At 45.1% G+C, this 19286-nt stretch overlaps 1 protein-coding gene across 1 annotated transcript in view; it reads left to right on the forward strand.

Moving 5' to 3' along the window:
• cpm (carboxypeptidase M) overlaps positions 1-19286 on the forward strand; it is a 64532-nt gene that overhangs the window by 22592 nt on the left and 22654 nt on the right. The window contains exon 4 of the mRNA XM_083632364.1: positions 9809-9981. Within this exon, the coding sequence (XP_083488490.1) occupies positions 9809-9981 (173 nt within the window). The remainder of the gene's footprint in view (positions 1-9808; positions 9982-19286) is intronic.

A 19286-nucleotide genomic window follows, 5' to 3' on the forward strand; every position in this document is an offset into this window, starting at 1 on the left:
GTGCTGCAGCAGGAGCGGCTACTGAAGCTTCGCTCTCTTCATCCAAGCTGTCATTATTATTGTCAACCGACGGCTCAGCACCTGAACTCTCCTCCGAGCTGTCATTGTGAACGTCCCATAGAGCCTCGCTCTCTTCTCCTGAGTCCGAGCTGATGTTTACATCAACCACCAGCGGCTCTCGTACCGGCTGCCTGTTCGGCAAACTCGCTGTAGACGTCCCTGGTGCGTTGCTGTGTGCTGCGGTTGAAACAGCTGATCTCTCCCCCTCTGAGCTGACGCGAAGCACGGGTGCAGAATGTTCAACATTAGTTGTCGTTTTAGGTTTCTTGGCAAACCCAAATTGTGCGAGGCTCGGTTGATTTCGTTTAGACATTTTCGCCAATCGCCCAGGATGCCATCACGGTTTGTTTTTATTTTTTAAAGTTTCAAATACAGCCGGCAAGTAAAGACAAGTCAAACGTGCAAACTAGGTGAGGGATTTGACTGCAGCGCCGCCACGCATGGATGGCCCCAGCAGGAATAGAAATAATAAACATCGAAGTGTGAACGTTAATAAGCGATTCAGAGCAAAATAAAGACACAACTTTGACGTATTTGTAGTATTATTTATTTCAGTACAGAAAATCGAACTCTATAACCTGTCTGAAAAAGAAACAGCCAATATTTTAGAGCTCCCCCTACATTTCACAAAGCAGTCTTTCAGGGGAGCCAATGTCCTTCTTAGGGGAGCTCAGCTCCCCTTAGCTCCCCCCCAATTCGAACACTGGGTCCACCGCTAAATCCCCCCACCTAGGATCACTCCCAAGCCCGTAGGAGGGAGCCAGTTTGGTGTAGATTGGTGATCTTTTTTTTGTTTGTTTTCCCCTTCTTCAGTTTGGTTCTCTGTTCAACCAGCCTGATCCCTGCCCAGCCCCCCCCCCCCCCCCCCCCCTTCCCGACAGCCCCGCCCTGCTCGAAAGCAGGTGGGGAATGAGTTAATGCTACCATCAGTCTGTCACTGGCCCCCATCAAAACGGAGTAAGAAAAAAACATCCCTGTCAAAAGATACTTGCCCCCGGGCCTAACAACTTTTCTGGGGAAACCCTGGACTGTGTTGTTAACAATGAAATCCATAGTCGCCATTTGATGCTGAACTAGACAAACAGTGGAAGAGCCGTTCTGTCCATTCAGGTTCCTGGGGTTTTATGTCCGACCAGCATCATGGTTACCATAGCAACGCTCCACGGCTGAGCAGGCTGTGTGTGAGCGAGCATATGGAAACACACTCACATACACTCTCACACACACACACACACACACACCTACAGTATACTCTCTCTCTCTCTCACACACACACACACACACACACACACGTGCACACACACACACACACACACACACACACACACACACGCACACACACACAGTCAGAGAACAGAGTCAATGGAGTGTGTCCTTTCAGAGAAAACATCCATGAATCCCCCCCCCCCCCACACACACACACACACATACACACACACACACACAGAGTGAATAATGCATCAGGAATGTAGCTTCTGAGGGAAAGTTTAAAGGTTTTGTATAGAGACTAGTGCATGCACGCATGTGTGTGTGTGTGTCTGTTCCTGTGCAGCTGACCAATAGCGTGACCCTGTCTGATCTTGTTTAAACTGTGCAGATGAAGAAGCCATCACCTGGTTACCATGACAACAACAGTATGACAAATACAGAACAGAGAGACAGAGAGAGAGGCAGACAGAGAGAGATTTAGCACAAAATATTGATTCACAAATTATTTTGTTTATTCAAAAATGATTTTATTGATTTAAAAATGATTTCATTGTTGCCGTTGTTTCCACTAGCGTTAGCCGCTTGTGCTAGTCGGCTGTTTTTCATTATTTATCGGCTTAATATTACTATAACTTAACAACCGATAACGATAGCTGGAATAACACAATAATAGACACATATTTTCAGAACTTACCAGGTTGTCCAACTGCCAGGAAATGTGTTTTATAACGTTAACTCCCGTCCCGGGTGTAAGATGGGGCCTAGTACACAACCACCAGCCATTAGCTAATCGCTAACGGGTTAGCGTCACATACAAACAGAGGTTTTATTTTTGGTATTAAAGCAACAAACGTTTTTATATGGATATCTCAGGGAAATGCTTTGACTGTGGGGATGTTCGTTCTTCACAAGCTCCTTTCTTAGCTGTTGTAAGGATATAGTTACAGAGACGAGACCAGGCAGCCTGGCTAACGCACTGCGCTAACGTTACCACTGAGCTATATTAAATAGAACGTTACAGGCTGCCCTACTCACACTATACCAGTAAACAGCGTAGCGTAAAGCGTCAAGGTTAGATTTGTTAAACCAACATTTGCTCCAAAAGGAATTAAATTATAAAGTTAATCAAAATGCCACGGAAACATTAGGCTAATCAACACAGCAGTTCATCCGATAATAACGTTACAGGCTGCCCTACTCACACTATACCAGTAAACAGCGTAGCGTAAAGCGTCAAGGTTAGATTTGTTAAACCAACATTTGCTCCAAAAGGAATTAAATTATAAAGTTAATCAAAATGCCACAGAAACATTAGGCTAATCAACACAGCAGTTCATCCGATAATTCCCCCAGTGAGAGGCTGAGAGCATCCCTGGCTCCTCTTCCGGTCCGGGCTGCAGCCTGAGAGCAGCCCGGAGGTCTCAATCTCCGACAACCAAAATCAGATAGCCTATTCGTACAGGCGTCATTTTGATAAACTGATCTCATAGTGGGAATCTTCCTGGTTACTTTTGGTGAGACAAAAAATATTACAACTTAGTGCCATATTTACAGAGCTAGACTATATATAAATACACAATGCACTGTGCGCATTCTAGAAACAGCAGCTCTACATAAGAAAGTATAGAGGGGGGGGGGGGGGGGGCTCAGACTGAGGTTTCAACCCAAAAGAGCTAGTGCACAGACTCTGGTTCTCTGATCTGAGAAGATTTTGGCTTCAATAGACCATATAGGGAGGAGATAGGGACGCGTTCTCCACTCATATTATATCTCAATGGTCCTGACCAAACGTCAGTAGGCCTATAGACGGTTTATGGAATTGTGTGAGGCTGTGGTTTACAGTGACTTCACAACAGCCGTAAACACCTCTTAGCCATTGTAAAATCACTCTAAATCATGGCCTCTTGGGGCTTATTGCTTCATTTGAAACCTAGCTTATTTCCTGTCAGCTAACAGGAAGTAAGCTAGGGTCCATTTAGAATGTTTATGTTGTCAAGTTAAAACCGTCTATTTGACCAGAGAGAACATCTTGGAGTGGAGTAGTCTGAATCAACAGAAGTATGCTGTGGGTATAAGCTCTGCCATTGGTGCCGTCCATTCTGCTATTGGTGTCTTTTCAAAGTACCTGTCGCTGCGTAAAACAAGAACAACCTGTGAGCTAGCAACCTACATGCTAAACATGTCAAGTCTTACATGCTCAACATACATTTTTACTGTTTTATGTAATGTTTTCGTTTGTGGGGATTTAGACATTTGGTTCCACCAAAACAAGTTCCCCTCCGACGGTATTTCACAAGGACACCTTCGCTGGGCTTAGCCCTGCCCAAGACGCTGGCAATTGGCTTAAACTAAAGAAATGCAGCACGGAGAGAGACGCACCGGGAGACAGAGATAGAGAGAGAGAGAGAGAGAGAGAGAGAGAGAGATAGAAGAGATACCGGTTTACCAAGTTGAAACTCCCCACAGCTCATGGAGCATTCAAATATTGTGCCTGACAGGAAGATAATAGGCTGTCTAAATACACAGACAGACAGACAGCCAGGCAGACATACAAAGAGACCGGTAGACAGACAGGCATGCAGGCAGACAGACAGACAGGCAGGCAGGCAGACAGACAGACAGACAGGCAGGCAGGCAGACATACAAACAGGCCGGTAGACAGACAGACAGACAGGCATGCAGACATACAAACAGACCTGTAGACAGACAGGCAGACAGACAGACAGGCAAGCAGGCAGGCAGACAGACAGGCATGCAGACAGGCTGTCAACACCACAGACAGGATGCATTCACTTCATCATGTTACCCTACTAGACATTTGTGTGAAATGGTGTAATAATTAATTTTTGAGTTATCTCCAAAAACGGCTTTTGTGCAGTCACGACCCATAGACTTTGACCTTTTGCCACCAAATTGTAATCATTCATCCTTGAATCCAAGTGGACGTTTGTGTCGAATGTGAAGAAATTCCCTCACGGCATACTATCGCGTTCATGAGAATGGGATGTACGGACAGACACATGGACAACCCCTAAATAACGCCTCTGGCGATGGCTGTCACCATAGAGGCATAAAACCTGTGACATGTTAATGCATGTAACACGCTGACACAATGACCACTTTTACTTCTCATATGTCGCTACATTTTCCTGTTGATATTTCCACATACTGTAGAGAGAGAGATAGAGAGAGATGGGTAATTGCAGATGATTGACAGAAGACAAAAGGCGTTTCTCAGAACACACACACACACACACACACACACACACACACACACACACACACATACACACAGGAATGCAGGTAGCAGGAATGCAGCATACGGTGTTGTAAAATAATTGACATGACCTTCACGTAGAGATGTAATTGCTTGTGTGTTTGTGTGTGTGTGTGTGTGGGGGGGGGGGGCTTGATGTCATCAGTGATAATGACAGGGGTTGGACTGGGTTGGGTCCAACTCCCACGGGGGGGTGGGGGTCCCATGCCCCACGCGTCCAGAAGTTTATCAGAAAAACAAATTTGTGTCAAATACTGTTACTGAACTGCCTAGGATGCTATTGAACAATAGCCAGTGGTTGTACTAGGTCATACAGTTGTATTGCAAATGAGGTTTCTTTAGACATACCCCTTCTCTGAAACAACCAAATTAGTTCATTCTGAATGGGGGATAGGTGGCATAATAGCCTATAAGTTAAAGGAGGACTTACCCCCTAGATATGTATCAGAACAGTGATTTGAAAATACCTTTGGAAAAAACCAAGAAATGACTATGCTCTTGTCTATACTATACTCTTTGGCTGTGTTCAAGTCAGGATTTTTTTCCGGAAATCGACGCCATTACAGTTTGCCCACCGCCTTGAGAGGGGCAATATCTTTATAAATATCAACAACTAGCCAACGCTGGTGGCATGTATGGAAACAGCGTTGCTCAAAATGGTTGAAAGTTATATCAATTTGGCCATTCAGTGGCGAACTAGAAATTTCATTATTTTTCTCCCATATGTGTGTGCGTGGCTTGTCATGTTACGCTAGGAGAGATTAGTGACGCGAGGCTCGTTACCGCAGCACACAGCACAGTGAGGACAAACGCCCCGTTCTCAGCTTATGTAATCACAAAGCGAGATTTCTCCACGTCATTCCCTCGTCCAATTTGCCATAAATCGCGCCATCAAATCCGTTTAAAATTTTCATTTATGGGCTTTTCGTGATTCTTGTTAAAAGTTACTGCAGCGCAGGGCAGTGTCAGACCTCCATGTGAAGAGCTCCGCCCACGCGTCCCCGCTGCCTGGAGCACAGCAGCTCATGTTCGTGCTCTAAAAGGCAGGGTGCCTATGAGCTGCTGCCTGGCCGGCAGAAAGTGCTCCAGACTCTGTGTGATAATCCTGTAACAGCATTTGAGCTTATTCAGGTAAGATATTAATAATGTAATGACACATTCAGCGATAAACTGTCTACAATGAAGACATATGTCAAATATGACAACGTGGTGTTCAGTATTTTAAGAGCACAGGGTTTTTCTAGCCTACCTACTTGCCTGATCACAAGGCAGTGAGTCCACGTGGAGGAGGAGCACACACACACAGACAAAGAGTGTGCTGTGCTGCTCACCCCACCCCCCCCAGTCCCCAGTCGCTCTGCTGACTTCATTTCCTGAAAAGTTGGCGTTGCTTGCACACAGTGACGATATTATAGTAGCCGATTTGTTTAGAGCAGCTTTGTCACATTGTCACGTCGTAGTATAGCGTTATATTTTACATGTGCGCTAAACTGCGATGAGATTTGTTTGCGGAAGGATGAAAGTGAGGCTCTCACTTTGGTGCTGGGCTCTCGGAGCTGATTGCTGCAAACACACAATTATACCCCTCCCTCCACCCGTCGTCCTTGAGCGGATTCCAGCATTCGTTGTCTCTCAACCTAATTATATGGAATTCTGGACAAAATCATATCTAGGCTATAAAAAATAAAAAATAATGTAAGATTTACATGAGACCAAATCTCATCATAGGGCCCCTTAGTATGAAAAAGGTTGGGAATGATTTACTTGCTATGCCATGTCCTTCCTTTTATGATTATAGTGGCGTTTATTGATAGTATTGTGTTACATAGGAGTTGGTAGGAAAATAACAGGCGATTGTAATAAATTAACAGGTCAAGTGACATCATGGGAATAGGCTTGGAGTTGTGAGGAGCCGAAAGGGTACAGGGGGAGTAGGGGAGTAACTATCTTGAAATCCCATAGTCTTTGGTTCATCGTGACGTCACGACGTGTCAAATATCCCATTCATTTGAGGGCAAAAAAAAAAGCAGTGTTCCACCCTTAGAGGGCGCTTATGCCAGGTATGCTGCTGAAAAATGATACAAATGGTAAAATGGCAACAGTTTGGTGTCAAATGTGGAAATTTTTACCAGAATTCTTCACACATCACCCCCAAAGTCATATATATTGGTTAAAAGCTGAAAAAAAGTGTTTTGGAGGTAAGTTCTCCTTTAAGCAAGCTCACTCTGATGGTCATCATATTTGGGGAGGGAAAGACCAGGTGGCTGTACTACATCACCAAATATTCAGAATATGAATAACTTAATAAAGTAAAGTTTCTCTAAAATTACAAGCCTCTAAAACACACAGATACAAGGCGTAATTAGAAGTATACGTTTTATTGAAAACAAATCATTGAAATCAGTACCGTTGTGTATGTGTGTGTGTGTGTGTCAATGAACACTGCAACATCATGGCTGCAGTGCTGTTGTCAAAAAAGCACAAGAGCTTCATCTCTTGCCTTCAATGCTCTCTGTCTGTTAGGCTGGAAACACAATAACTTTAGCTTAGCTGCATGGAATAGCTGCATTATTGCTAAAAGATCAAGACCCGTGCTACCGCGCTAACCGTGAGTTCAAAGCTGATGGGCTTATTGGAAAGTGTGTGACTCACAATGGTTAACGAGCTATTGTTTTGGTCATTCAGTGGCGTTTTGAGTCAGGCGAACGTGGCAGCAGGCAGCGGTCTTTGCTAACGTAGCTAACAGTTAGCTAGCTAGTTAACATGACAGCTCGTCCTCATTCAGATTCAAATTGACACGACATATCACTGTAGCGTTCCATTGAGTCGTACGCCATCATTCCATTTTAGCAACAGCTTACTTTTTTTATTTTTTTAAACTTTGAGGACAAAATTAAAGTTGTCAAAAAATATTTGCAGAACAGTGTGGCTAATCAACATGTCAGGACATATGACTCAATCTGAATCAAATGGTTTGAAAAACAACATGGATACAGTACAGGAGAGTCAGGCGGCATCTGGGTCTTTAAGGGTTAAACACCTTTAAACATCTTCTGACACATTTCAACATTTATAAACATCTGTCAGCTTGTTGAACACTCTTTCCCACAGCTCACTCACACATACGCGCGCGCGCACACACGCACGCACGCACACACACACACACACACAGGAAGACAATGTATGTGGGTGTGCGTGCGTGCGTGTGCCTGTGTGTGTGTGTGTGTGTGTGTCACACAGACAGATCAGGACTCGCTCTGCCTGTGGTGATCTCTTCTTTCCTCTAACACTTACTCAAACTGTCACACACACACACACACCTATATACCCACGTGCGTGCACACTCACACACTCACTCTCACACACAGACTCTCTCACACACACACACACACACACACACACACACACACACACACACACACACACACACACACACACACACACACACACACACACACACACCTTTCCCACCCTTCTCTCTTTTCTCTCTTGAGACTCTCATTGACAAAGTTCTCCCCTCAAATTAGCTCTGTACCTGTCTGTCTGTCTATCTGTCTGTCTGTCTGTCTACCTGTCTGTCTCTGGTTGCATTCCGATCCACCGTTGCGTTGGATCCACAGTGTACACAGTATTCCCTACTCCCTACTCCCTGCTCCGTGTTCAGGGAATGTCGGTTAAGGGAACTTCCATCAACAGAATTCCTCCACCCGGCAACCTCATTTCATCAACACAGACATTCCTCCGTGTGTGAACCTGGTAACATAAACCAAACCTGCTGCCTTCAAATGGGCAGGTGTTTACCGTGTTTACCACAAGAGTCTATATGAACGCCGCCCTCGTGTTATCCATGACTTGAGTCTATATGAACGCCGCCCTCGTGTTATCCATGACTTGAGTCTATATGAACGCCGCCCTCGTGTTATCCATGGTAAGTGGTCATTTTCTGAAAGCTCCAAGTTCACAATGTCATGTTCACGAGTTCATGACTTCCATTTGAAGGCAGCATAACTAGAGCAGCGAACATCGGAGGTACAGGGGGTACTTGAGAGAACGGGGAAAATTTAAGAATGTAAGAATGAATGATGAATCATGAAAATAAATTAAAATGTAAAATAAATCTGCTCAGGAGGCACTAATTCCAACTCTTTCACTCAATTTCTTAGTATCTGTGTGAGTTGGGTTGGGCATAGCGGTGCCTAGCGGAGATCTGTAGTAGGTACCCTACTGAGTAGGCATGGGTTGATTTCCGGTTTTGACGGTCCGGTCTGGTGTACGAGCTTAAGCTGGTTTGATTTCATGCCGACCAGCTGAAGCGACATGTATCATGCACGTTCTGGCAAATTAAAAGGCAGCCTCAGCAGCCTATGCGGCGTCACAGGGCGACATGATTCAATAAACCACTTCATCTGTTTTTAAACATGGCGAGAAGCTCCGGCGTGGTTTGGGGCACAGTGGTGCTGCATGCTGCAGAGGAGAGCATATGGAGAGCGCATGAAAGGAAGAGACTAAGCGAATGTGTAACCAAACTCCATTCAAAAACATGCAGTTTTAACGGAGGAAGACAGCGGGATAACAGGGGACTCACATCCAGAATTGGCATTTTATTCCCTCACAGTACCCTCTCTGTGGATTATATATATTATATAGCTTTCCATCAAACACCGTTGCAAATTGATGTTTATCAAATGTAGTCACAGAGAGCAGACCCTTGGAAGTGGCTGGCAGTGGCAAGCACTGCGCAGCTAGCTACATGTATAGCAAACAAACACTATTAGAGACAGACTACAGAGAGATATATGGTTTGCAAACTACGTCAGCACGTCAACCCGAGTGAAATGTTCTATGGTCTCTCCCGATTATAGCGTTAGCTGAACCGTTTGGTTCGACGAAGTAAAACTATTTTATAAGCATTTTACAAAATGTCTATGGGAAAATAAATGGCGGATGAAAATCTGGTACAGTGCTGAAGCAGGAAGTGACGTTCCATTTTGCCTCTCTATACTCTATGCTTCAAAACAGAAGTCCATAAACCAACGTGTGACATCACGCTGATTCTCTCCAGACTTTTTATATGATCTATGGTTGAGGCACATTTCTGTTTCAGCATTTAGATTCAATTTTACTCGCGTAACATCAGGTGAGGATTCGCTTCATGTTTGTTGTGAACACACCGCAACTGTTCAGACTTCATTGAGGTTTTACTGATGTGTGTGTGTGTGTGTGTGTGTGTGTGTGTGTGTGTGTGTGCACGCGTGTGTGCAGGTGCTGGGCAGGGAGCTGATGCTGCATCTGATCGATCACCTGCTGAGCGGTTACCGTGACAACAAAGCGTGGTCGCTATCGTTACTGAACAGCACCCGCCTCCACATCCTGCCCAGCCTCAACCCAGACGGCTTCGACCAATCAGACACTCACTGTGTGACCAGCCAGGGCAGGTACACATATGGGCGTCCTGATACAGTATCATCATGTTGGTACATTATTGTTTGCGGACCATCATTTTTTCCTAATATGGGCCGGGATGAGCACACCCAAAACTCATTGATTGGTTGCCGCAACTGCTTCTTCCTGAAAACGTGCAGCAAGTCATTTTTTTTTGTTAAGATTAGGGTTAGGATGTGGAGAAAGCGCTGCTTGGTCCTGTGGCTCAATGGGTAAGGTGCTTGCCTTCCAATCTGAGGACTGATGTCCGATTCCCCGTCAAACTAAATTTCTATAAAACATTAGGGTTAGACAATAGGTTTAGGCAACTACAACAATTAGGGTTAGGGTGTGGTTATGGTCGTGGTTAGATAAGACCCACATCTTTTTTACTTGATGCACATTTTCAGGAAGAAGCAGTTGCGGCGACCAATCAAAGGAGTTTGAGGCGTGGTGCACGAACGATACCAACACAGCGATATCAGGACGTGTGTACACATACATACACACACACACACACACACACACACACACACACACACACACACACACACACACACACACACTCTCTCTCTCTCACACACGCACACACACACACACACACACACTCTCTCTCTCACACACACACTAGCGCGCGCACGCACACACGCGCACACGCGCGCACACACACACACACACACACACACACACACTGCTCAATAGCTCTGACCCTGTGTGAGCTCTGAGCCTGTGTGAGCCTGTGTGAGCTCTGACCCTGTGTGAGCTCTGACCCTGTGTGAGCTCTGAGCCTGTGGGGGGTCTGGCCCTGTGTGAGCTCTGACCCTGTGTGAGCTCTGACCCTGTGTGAGTTCTGAGCCTGTGGGGGGTCTGGCCCTGTGTGAGCTCTGACCCTGTGTGAGCTCTGAGCCTGTGTGAGCTCTGAGCCTGTGTGAGCTCTGACCCTGTGTGAGCTCTGAGCCTGTGGGGGGTCTGGCCCTGTGTGAGCTCTGACCCTGTGTGAGCTCTCAGCCTGTGGGGGGTCTGGCCCTGTGTGAGCTCTGACCCTGTGTGAGCTCTGAGCCTGTGTGAGCTCTGACCCCATTTTTGAGAAGTTGCAGTAAAGCCTGGTGTATTTCTAAGGCTGGTCTCCGGTGTTCACCACACAATCTCACATTCAAGCAGTAAATGAAAGCCCATCCAGACATGGTGTGTGTGTGTGTGTGTGTGTGTGTGTGTGTGTGTGTGTGTGTGTGTGTGTGTGTGTGTGTGTGTGTGTGCGCGCGTGCATGCATGTGTATGTGTGTGCATGTGTGTACTGTATGTGTGTGTGTGTGTGTGTGTGTGTGTGTGTGTGTGTGTGTGTGAGCGTGTGAGCGTGTGCGTGTGCGTGTGTGTGTGTGTGTGCGTGTGTGTGGCATGCAGGCGTGCTGTCTCAAGTCTTTAAAGTCTTGTTTTGACATCTGGTCTGACACACACACACACACACTGTTGTGTAGACTAAACTGTGCGACGCTCCAACGCCCAAAACACACTGATAAGCAGGAAACCCGACCCACTGTGTCTCTTTATCTCACTCACTCACTCACGCACGCACGCACGCACACACACACACACACACACACACACACACACACACACACACACACACACACACACACACAGATTACAATCAGTGTAAAAGCCTCCTAATCATAAATGTTTTGTCTGTGTTATATGGAGGAGAGACAGTGTGTATGTGTGTGTGTGTGCGCGCGCGCACACACGCACGTACGTGCGTGCATGTTAAAGGTCACTGGTTTCCACACCATATAAGGTAAAAACTTTACTGAACTGGACAACTTTGAGTTAAAGCAACAGATGAGCAACATTGCCGTGTAGAGAGAGCAACTGCATCCCTGTCGAATGCCTTTGGGCAAAGAAGTCTGTGTGTTCCTTCCTTAGTTACATTGCATTTGATCTTATAGAGGATTTTCCCGAGGTTGCTGTTGACACAGATGGTTATTAGATCAAATTTGTCTCCACTTTTGTCCTTGTTCCAAATACTAACTGGCTAAAGCCGCTAAAGACGATGTTAAAGCACTCTGTGAACCCAGTCTATCAGTCTGACAAGTCGACTAATAATGACTCTGGGGCAGACGGCCGTTATTTTGGGGTTTCTGCTGTAGAGTGGACATCCCGCCCCTTCCGTCATTGTTTACAGCCGACAACGTCTCATATGCAGCTATTTCTTCTTCTTATTAGCCAAAATATCATCTGGACCTACAATCGATCAGCTCTACCTCCATTCTCGCGTCAATTGGACTGTAAACAATAACCGGAAGTGGAAGTCTTGACGCAAATAGGGATGCAACGATTATAAATTTTGATGTACGATTATAGTCTGAGAAAAAACCACGATTATCACGGTTTCACGATTATTGTTATGGACGTATAAAAATCACATGAATTCTCTAAATAGAGGTTTTATTGTATTTCCCCCACAATCTTAACAGTTGCTGCCTTCCGGAATACTAATGCACGATATGGATTTTTACAGCCGATAGTATAGGCCTACGCTAACCGATAAATATTCTCCTGGCCAATAACCGATACGTTAAACATACTATTGTTACTTTTTTCACATTTTTGTATTTAAAAAAATAAGTTCTTAACCTGTATTTTATGCACACCTGGGATTAAAAAAAGAAGAAAGGGCAGATGTAGTGAGCAAAGATGGATGATTTAATATTCCATGGCTCTGACCTAATCAAATCTAACTGACATCACTATTGTGAACATAAAACAAACAACATTTCTGATATAATATATATATATATATAATACAAAAAATATTTTATTATTATTTTATAGAAGCGAAAGCCTATAGCTGCTTAGTCTGCAGAAAAAAACACAAAAGGCATAGTAACTTAGACTCTTATTGGCATGTTACTGGCAACTAAATGTGCCGTCTGAAATGAATTTTGCATTGGGGTCAGTTCTATTGAAGTGATGATGGGGCAGGCATGGAAAGCCTCACTATAAGCCATCATGTGTCGTTTCACTTTTTACTGGAAAATGCTCCCTCTGGATTAAAGAAAGGACACTCTGTGGTGTTGACTGGTGTTTGTTATGTAAATGTCCGCATTTGTTTTCCTTGTCTCAGTCAGATCATGACTGCCAAGCAGCTAGCTACGTTAGCTTCACGTTATTAGGCCTACATGTAACGTTAGCGGGTTGCTTTTGGAGTTGACACAAACCCTTGATGTTTCTTTTCGTGTAAAGCATGCGGTTCTCTATGGTTTAGGCCAGCGCTGGGAGCATGAAGTGCTTTAAATGCGGGGATGTTTGGTCACAACGAGCTTGAGGAACTATGTACGCTAGGCTATGGCCAGCTAGCTAACATTAGCCACAACAGCTAACGTTAACGTCAATGACTGTATGTTAACGCTAAACAAATCCGCTGCCTCTTCCCCACGTTTGGTTTAACGTAACACCAGCTCAGACTTTCCCCTAATCTCAGAAACCTTGCGGGACATGTATTGCAACATTTATGTTGGGCATCCATGGCTAGGCTACAGACTGGCTACTACTGGGAGACATGGCAGCTGCCTGTGTTTGGTGCCTCCGCTAAATAGTCCGTGCGGAAACGAAGCGAGAGAGACAGGTTCCTCTCCTTCCAGCGCCGTCTGCGCCGCATGGGAGTTTAAACTGACGGACTGTTGTGAAACAAAACACTCGGTGTAGCGGAGCCTCTGCGGTTATATAACCGTGACGTTTTAAATCGCGGTTAATAGTCAAACCGGTTAACCCCTGCATCCCTAGACGCAAACATCCACTATACAGCGGTAACCCCGGAATATCAGCTGTCTGTCCCAGTCATATTAGTTGTCAGACTGATAGACTCTAGACAGACAGACAGACAGACTCTGGCTGCCCAGATTGATGTTAAAGAGTTTTAATGGAGCGGTGATGTTTCAGTCAAGCCTTCTTGGTTTGAAGGTATTTGATGTTGGATCCTCTGGAGCCATTTCTAAACATGCAGTGAATTCCTGAACATTCCCAGACACTACTCGATTGGCCTGAATGTTTAGCAACAATTGAGCGCGCCCCCACGAGCATGGACTATACCCACCCAAGCACCAAGTACAAAGTCTGTGTTCAGGGCTGCGGAAGTGGGGCTGCTGCAGGTACTGCAGCACCCTCTGCTGTTTTGTATTGGAATTGCAATGTCATTAAAAATATATATATATAATGTGTTTTATACTGCGATATTTAGGGTTTAGTTGGAGATTATGAGCAAAGCAAAGAGGGTGGAGATGTTATTTTTTATGTTTGGTTTATAATAATAAGATGATAAAATATAATAATAATAATAATAAGTTCAGTGTATCTGCCTGTGTTACTGTTGTGTAAAACGACCTAAAGGGAGAGAAGGTGGTGACATGAAATTGAGTGACAAAAGAAGAAAATACTGAATAATGACATCACAACAGTATAATCTTAATGTTAATTTAAAATGAGACATTCCTCTAAATATGGCAAAAAAACATCCAAACAACGTAAAATATGTCTTCAGCAGCGCCCGCAAGGGCACCGGCAAAACTCCCTTCCTTGCAGCACTCCCTACTTAAAAAGACTTTCAGCGGCCCTGTCTGCGTTGCTGGCAGAGTGGGTCTAGTTTAGCAGCTCCCACCTATTTTCCCGGAACATGCCGTGAGCGGGCAGGTGGTTAAATGGCACTTTTACAAAAGTTAAGTTTTAGTTTTTAGTTTTAATGTCCCGGCCCGTGCTATTTAATAATTTCATGAATGCACGTAGTTACGTGCATGACTTGTGTCACAGTTCGTTAGTATGATGTTTGTCGGTTACCCCTGGTTACCCCTGTTATGTGATTTATGACGTCGCGTGAGGCTGTCATGGGAAAGTGGGAGTTGACTTGAGGGGGTGTAATCTATATGACGTGGCAATAGGCTGCGGCGCGGTCTCTCTGCCACTCCAAACAAGGAAGACATGTTGTCTCTCCCACCTCCTGTTCTCTATTGTCTTTATTCCTTTATTTTCACATATGGGTGTGAGTGTGTGTGATACCTTATTCTGTTAGCGTCTAAACTAATGAGCGGAAGCTAGTACTACCTAGCCTCTGTAATGTACTTGACAGACACGGACACGACTTAGCTGGGAGACATGTTGTTTATTCTGCCTGACTCCGCAGACCTACGGAAGCTCCGTTGGGACACGACGGATACAGAAAGCGAATCACATCAGTGTGTTAGTGTAGTGTAGTGAGACAACACACAGTATGTTACATCTCCCTTCTTTTAGCCAAAACAACACACAATAACACATGCATGAATTTCCACTCTAAACTTTTTTAAATCAAAACTGCTTGTTTGTTATTTTCAATTATTTTACACTAACTTAGATTATTAGACTTCAATTAGAAAAGACTATCAAACTGCAGTACTAATATAATTAATGAAATAACAGTCATTGCGAGAACTTTACTTTAGCTAATGACTTTGGCAATAACCTGGAAATGAGTGTATTTAAAGTGCAAACAGAACAGTCACATTAAGCACTTATAGATTCAGTCCATGACATAAATCACTTAAAGATTGAGTCTATCTGGAGGTTTAACAACTCGGCCCACCTAGTAACATTCAGTCCAGGTGGCTGGGCTCGAGTGGGGCTCAGTGGCGGTTTGGGTGGGGAGTGGGGTATTCCAGGAACAGCTGGAGGTTGTGACTCCTCAGCTGGTGGGCCTAATGTTTCAGTCCATGGTTCTTCCTGTACCCAGCGGCGAGGATGGTTAGCGGCTGGAGTGCTGTTGACTGTTGCGGCGGTACTCTCTATCTCCACAGTCCACAACATAGGAGCGCGGAGCACTGTGGGGTTTCACTATTACTCCAGGGGACCACTTGTCGTTGCCAGGATGTGGCTGCATCCTAACCTCATCCCCAGGCTGAAGAGCAACACGAGAATTGCCTGCTCTCTTTTGGTCGTAGTAGAACTTTTGAATGTCTTTGCTCGTGTCCAGCAGACGCTTGACATTGTGGGGGTCATATCCTCTTGGTGCAAGTAGCTCACGAGCAGTAGGCAGCTTATCACGTGGCCTCCTGCCCATGAGTAGCTGAGCTGGCGACAATCCTACTGTCTCTAGTGGAGTCGTCCTGTAATCCATCAGCGCAAGGTGTTTGTCTGGCGCCTTGCACCAAAGCCTCTTCACAGTTTGCACTGCACGCTCTGCTTCACCATTTGAGTGTGGCGTGTGTGGTGAAGATGTTTTGTGTGATATTCCATAGCTCTTGCAGAAGTCTTTAAATTCCTCTGATAGTCAGGGATCCACAGGCCCAAAAGCTCAAGAAAATGGGTTGAACCTGACATGGCATGCTATACTTTTTTTTTGTGTTTTATCTATTCATTTGGACATTAAGGTCCACTGAATGAGAGGTCTGCTCTGCCGGAAACCTTGCGAAAAAAAGTTGTGGCCATTTTTGGATATGAAGCCTTTATTTTTTTACCGAAAAATGTGAAAGAGTTTTTTTTCCTCAAAGTCCTCAGTGGGTTGCGTAAGCTGTCAATAAATTCATCCCAGGTACACAGAACATGTGTGTTGACAACACCAAGTTAAGAAATACACTTACAAAACCTTTCCAAATGATTTATAGCCATTTTCTATTACAAAAAATCACTCGTTTTTTGAATTTTCTCCATTATTTTCATCTTTACTTTGTTAGTAAGCAATTATATCGTGAAATATGACATCAGCCAATGTGTCATTCTTTTCAGCAGATATTATAGTCATTCCACACTAAAGATGATTAAAATCAACCCAAAATCAATGGATCTGTGGTGATTTTATTACCTTTATGCTCGAAATTCCTCGAGACATGTTTTTAGTTTTAACAAAACCCTGTACCCCAAAGAGAATACTTGTAACACAAGAAATTCAAAACAACAAAATGATTTTAATCACAAAATGTACACTGCATGACAAGCCAAGAAAACAATTATTGTTATACAGCTTTGGATAGATTGTGACCAGTATCTAGAAAACATTAAATTAAACATTAGCTGAACAAAATTATTGAACACAACACATTAAAAAAAGAAAAAAAAAAGACTGGCAACAAGGTCTATAATATAACAAAATCAACTTTGCAATGAACAAAATAACTCAATCACTGTCACTGTCTTCAAGTGTGAGTTCAGTCCTTGAACATTTGTTGGGGTCCCCAGTGCAGAGACATGCGATGACACACTTGACATTGGCTCTCACACAAGAGCATCCTCAGGCACACATGCTTTTCTTGCAGTGACAGTATTTGGTGTGTTTGAATTCTGCAGGTTTTGCCTCCTTCAGCATCATGGTTGCCATCAGCTTACCACTGACAAGCTCTCTGCCGAAGTCAATGGCAACAGGGTAGGTTGGTTGAGACATGTGTGCTCGCTTGCATACAGCCAACTGATGCAGGGCTCGGCGAAGGGGTAACTGGAACGAAGGCATCTTCGGTAGGTGGAAGGCAACGCATGTCTCCTTTGATATTGCCAAAGAGATGGGCTCGCAGTGCATCCAAATTACCACTGAAGTCACTCCTCTCATACAGTGACACCATGTACCGCCTAGCCGCTGTCACAACATCTTCTTTAACATCCAGGCTTTCCCCAGGGTTACCGTATCTGCACAGGGGCAGAAGGTCTTCCAGGTGATCAACGGCAGTTTTGTAGGCGTGCTTTTTTCCTCTTCTGTAGAGATAGCTCACTGTGTCACATCCAGTCAGTAGGTGCTGAGGAGCATGGAGGAAAGATCTGCAGCTTGAACATCATTGTTCACTGCCAGGGCGTCTGCGATTGCATGAGCAGGTAGATATCCATCTTCTTTACCCACAGCTCCTGCAGGCCATCCATGTGTGCAATGTAGTATATGCACATCATGATCACGTCTGTGTCAGTAGCCACCACTACAGCCCGTTTGTGGTGCAGATGTTGTAATGAGTATGCAATGTGGGCAAACATCCTGGTATCTGCCTCCTCATGCTTCTCACAGGATAGTTCTGGAAGCTCAACCTGACAATCTGCTTTTAACAGAACAGTGCGACCAGGATCACGGAAAATTACATGGATGGCCTGCAGGAGCTGTGGGTAAAGAAGATGCAATCGCAGACGCCCTGGCAGTGAACTATGATGTTCAAGCTGCAGATCTTTCCTCCATGCTCCTCAGCACCTACATAGTGACTGGATTCAAGAGTCAAGATTCAAGATTCTTATTGTCACTCCGTAGTACAAGTATCACGTGTGAAATTCTTGTGCTGTAGGCTCCGTTACAACATAGTGCAGTATAACAGTGCAAAAACAGGGCATATAGATGCAAGCAATAACAGTAAACTTTTCCTTTTCTTTTCTAGCGTAGACACCTTAAAACATAAATAAACATTCTGTTTGCACAGGTGCAAATAACATAGGCATAATTATCATATGTAATGGTAGCAGCTGCTACATGATTGTTTATTTGTGTGTGTTAAGGAGTCTCGTGGCCTGCGGGAAGAAACTGTCCCTCAGGTGATTTGTTCCTGCTTTTGGGACCCTGTATCTCCTCCCTGAGGGTAACAGGGAGAACAGGCTGTTGTGGGGGTGGTATGTGTCCTTGATGATCTTCAGGGACCTCCTGAGGCACCGCTGATTGTACAGTTACTGCAGTTCTGGTAGCTCACATCCTGTTACGTGCTGGGCCGCGCGCCTCACTCTTCTTAGTGCCCTGCGGTCCATGGTGGTACAGTTCCCGTACCAGGTGGTGAAGCAGCCAGTCAGCAGGCTTTCAATGATGCCTCTGTAGAAGTCCCTGAGGATTTTTGGCCTTAGCCCAAATTTCTTAAGGCGTCTGAGTCCGTGTAGTCGCTGTTGGGCCTTTTTGACAACAGTGTCGGTGTGGCTGGCCCATGTCAGGTCCTGGTGGATGTTGACGCCCAGGTACTTGAAGCTGTCCACCTTTTCCACCACTGTGCCATTGATGGTGATTGGGGGGTGTGCGCCCCCCCCCCCCCCCCCCCCCCCCTCCTGTAGTCTACAATGATCTCCTTGGTCTTGGAGACATTTAGAGAGAGGTGGTTGTCCTGGCACCATTGTTCCAGGGCCTCCACCTCCTTTCTGTAGGCCATCTCGTCGCTCCTGGAGATCAGCCCCACGACTGCTGTATAGTCTGCAAACTTCACGATGGTGTTCGAGGTTTGAGTCGCCACGCAGTCGTGGGTGTAGAGGTCGTACCAGAAGGGGCTGGAGACGCATCCCTGGGGCACTCCTATGCTGATGGTCAGTGGGGAGGAGGTGAGGTTGCCCACTCTCACCACCTGGCGGCGGTCTGTCA

Source organism: Poromitra crassiceps, assembly GCF_964638095.1.
Source record: "Poromitra crassiceps genome assembly, chromosome: 2".
In the NCBI taxonomy this organism is placed as follows: domain Eukaryota; kingdom Metazoa; phylum Chordata; class Actinopteri; order Beryciformes; family Melamphaidae; genus Poromitra; species Poromitra crassiceps.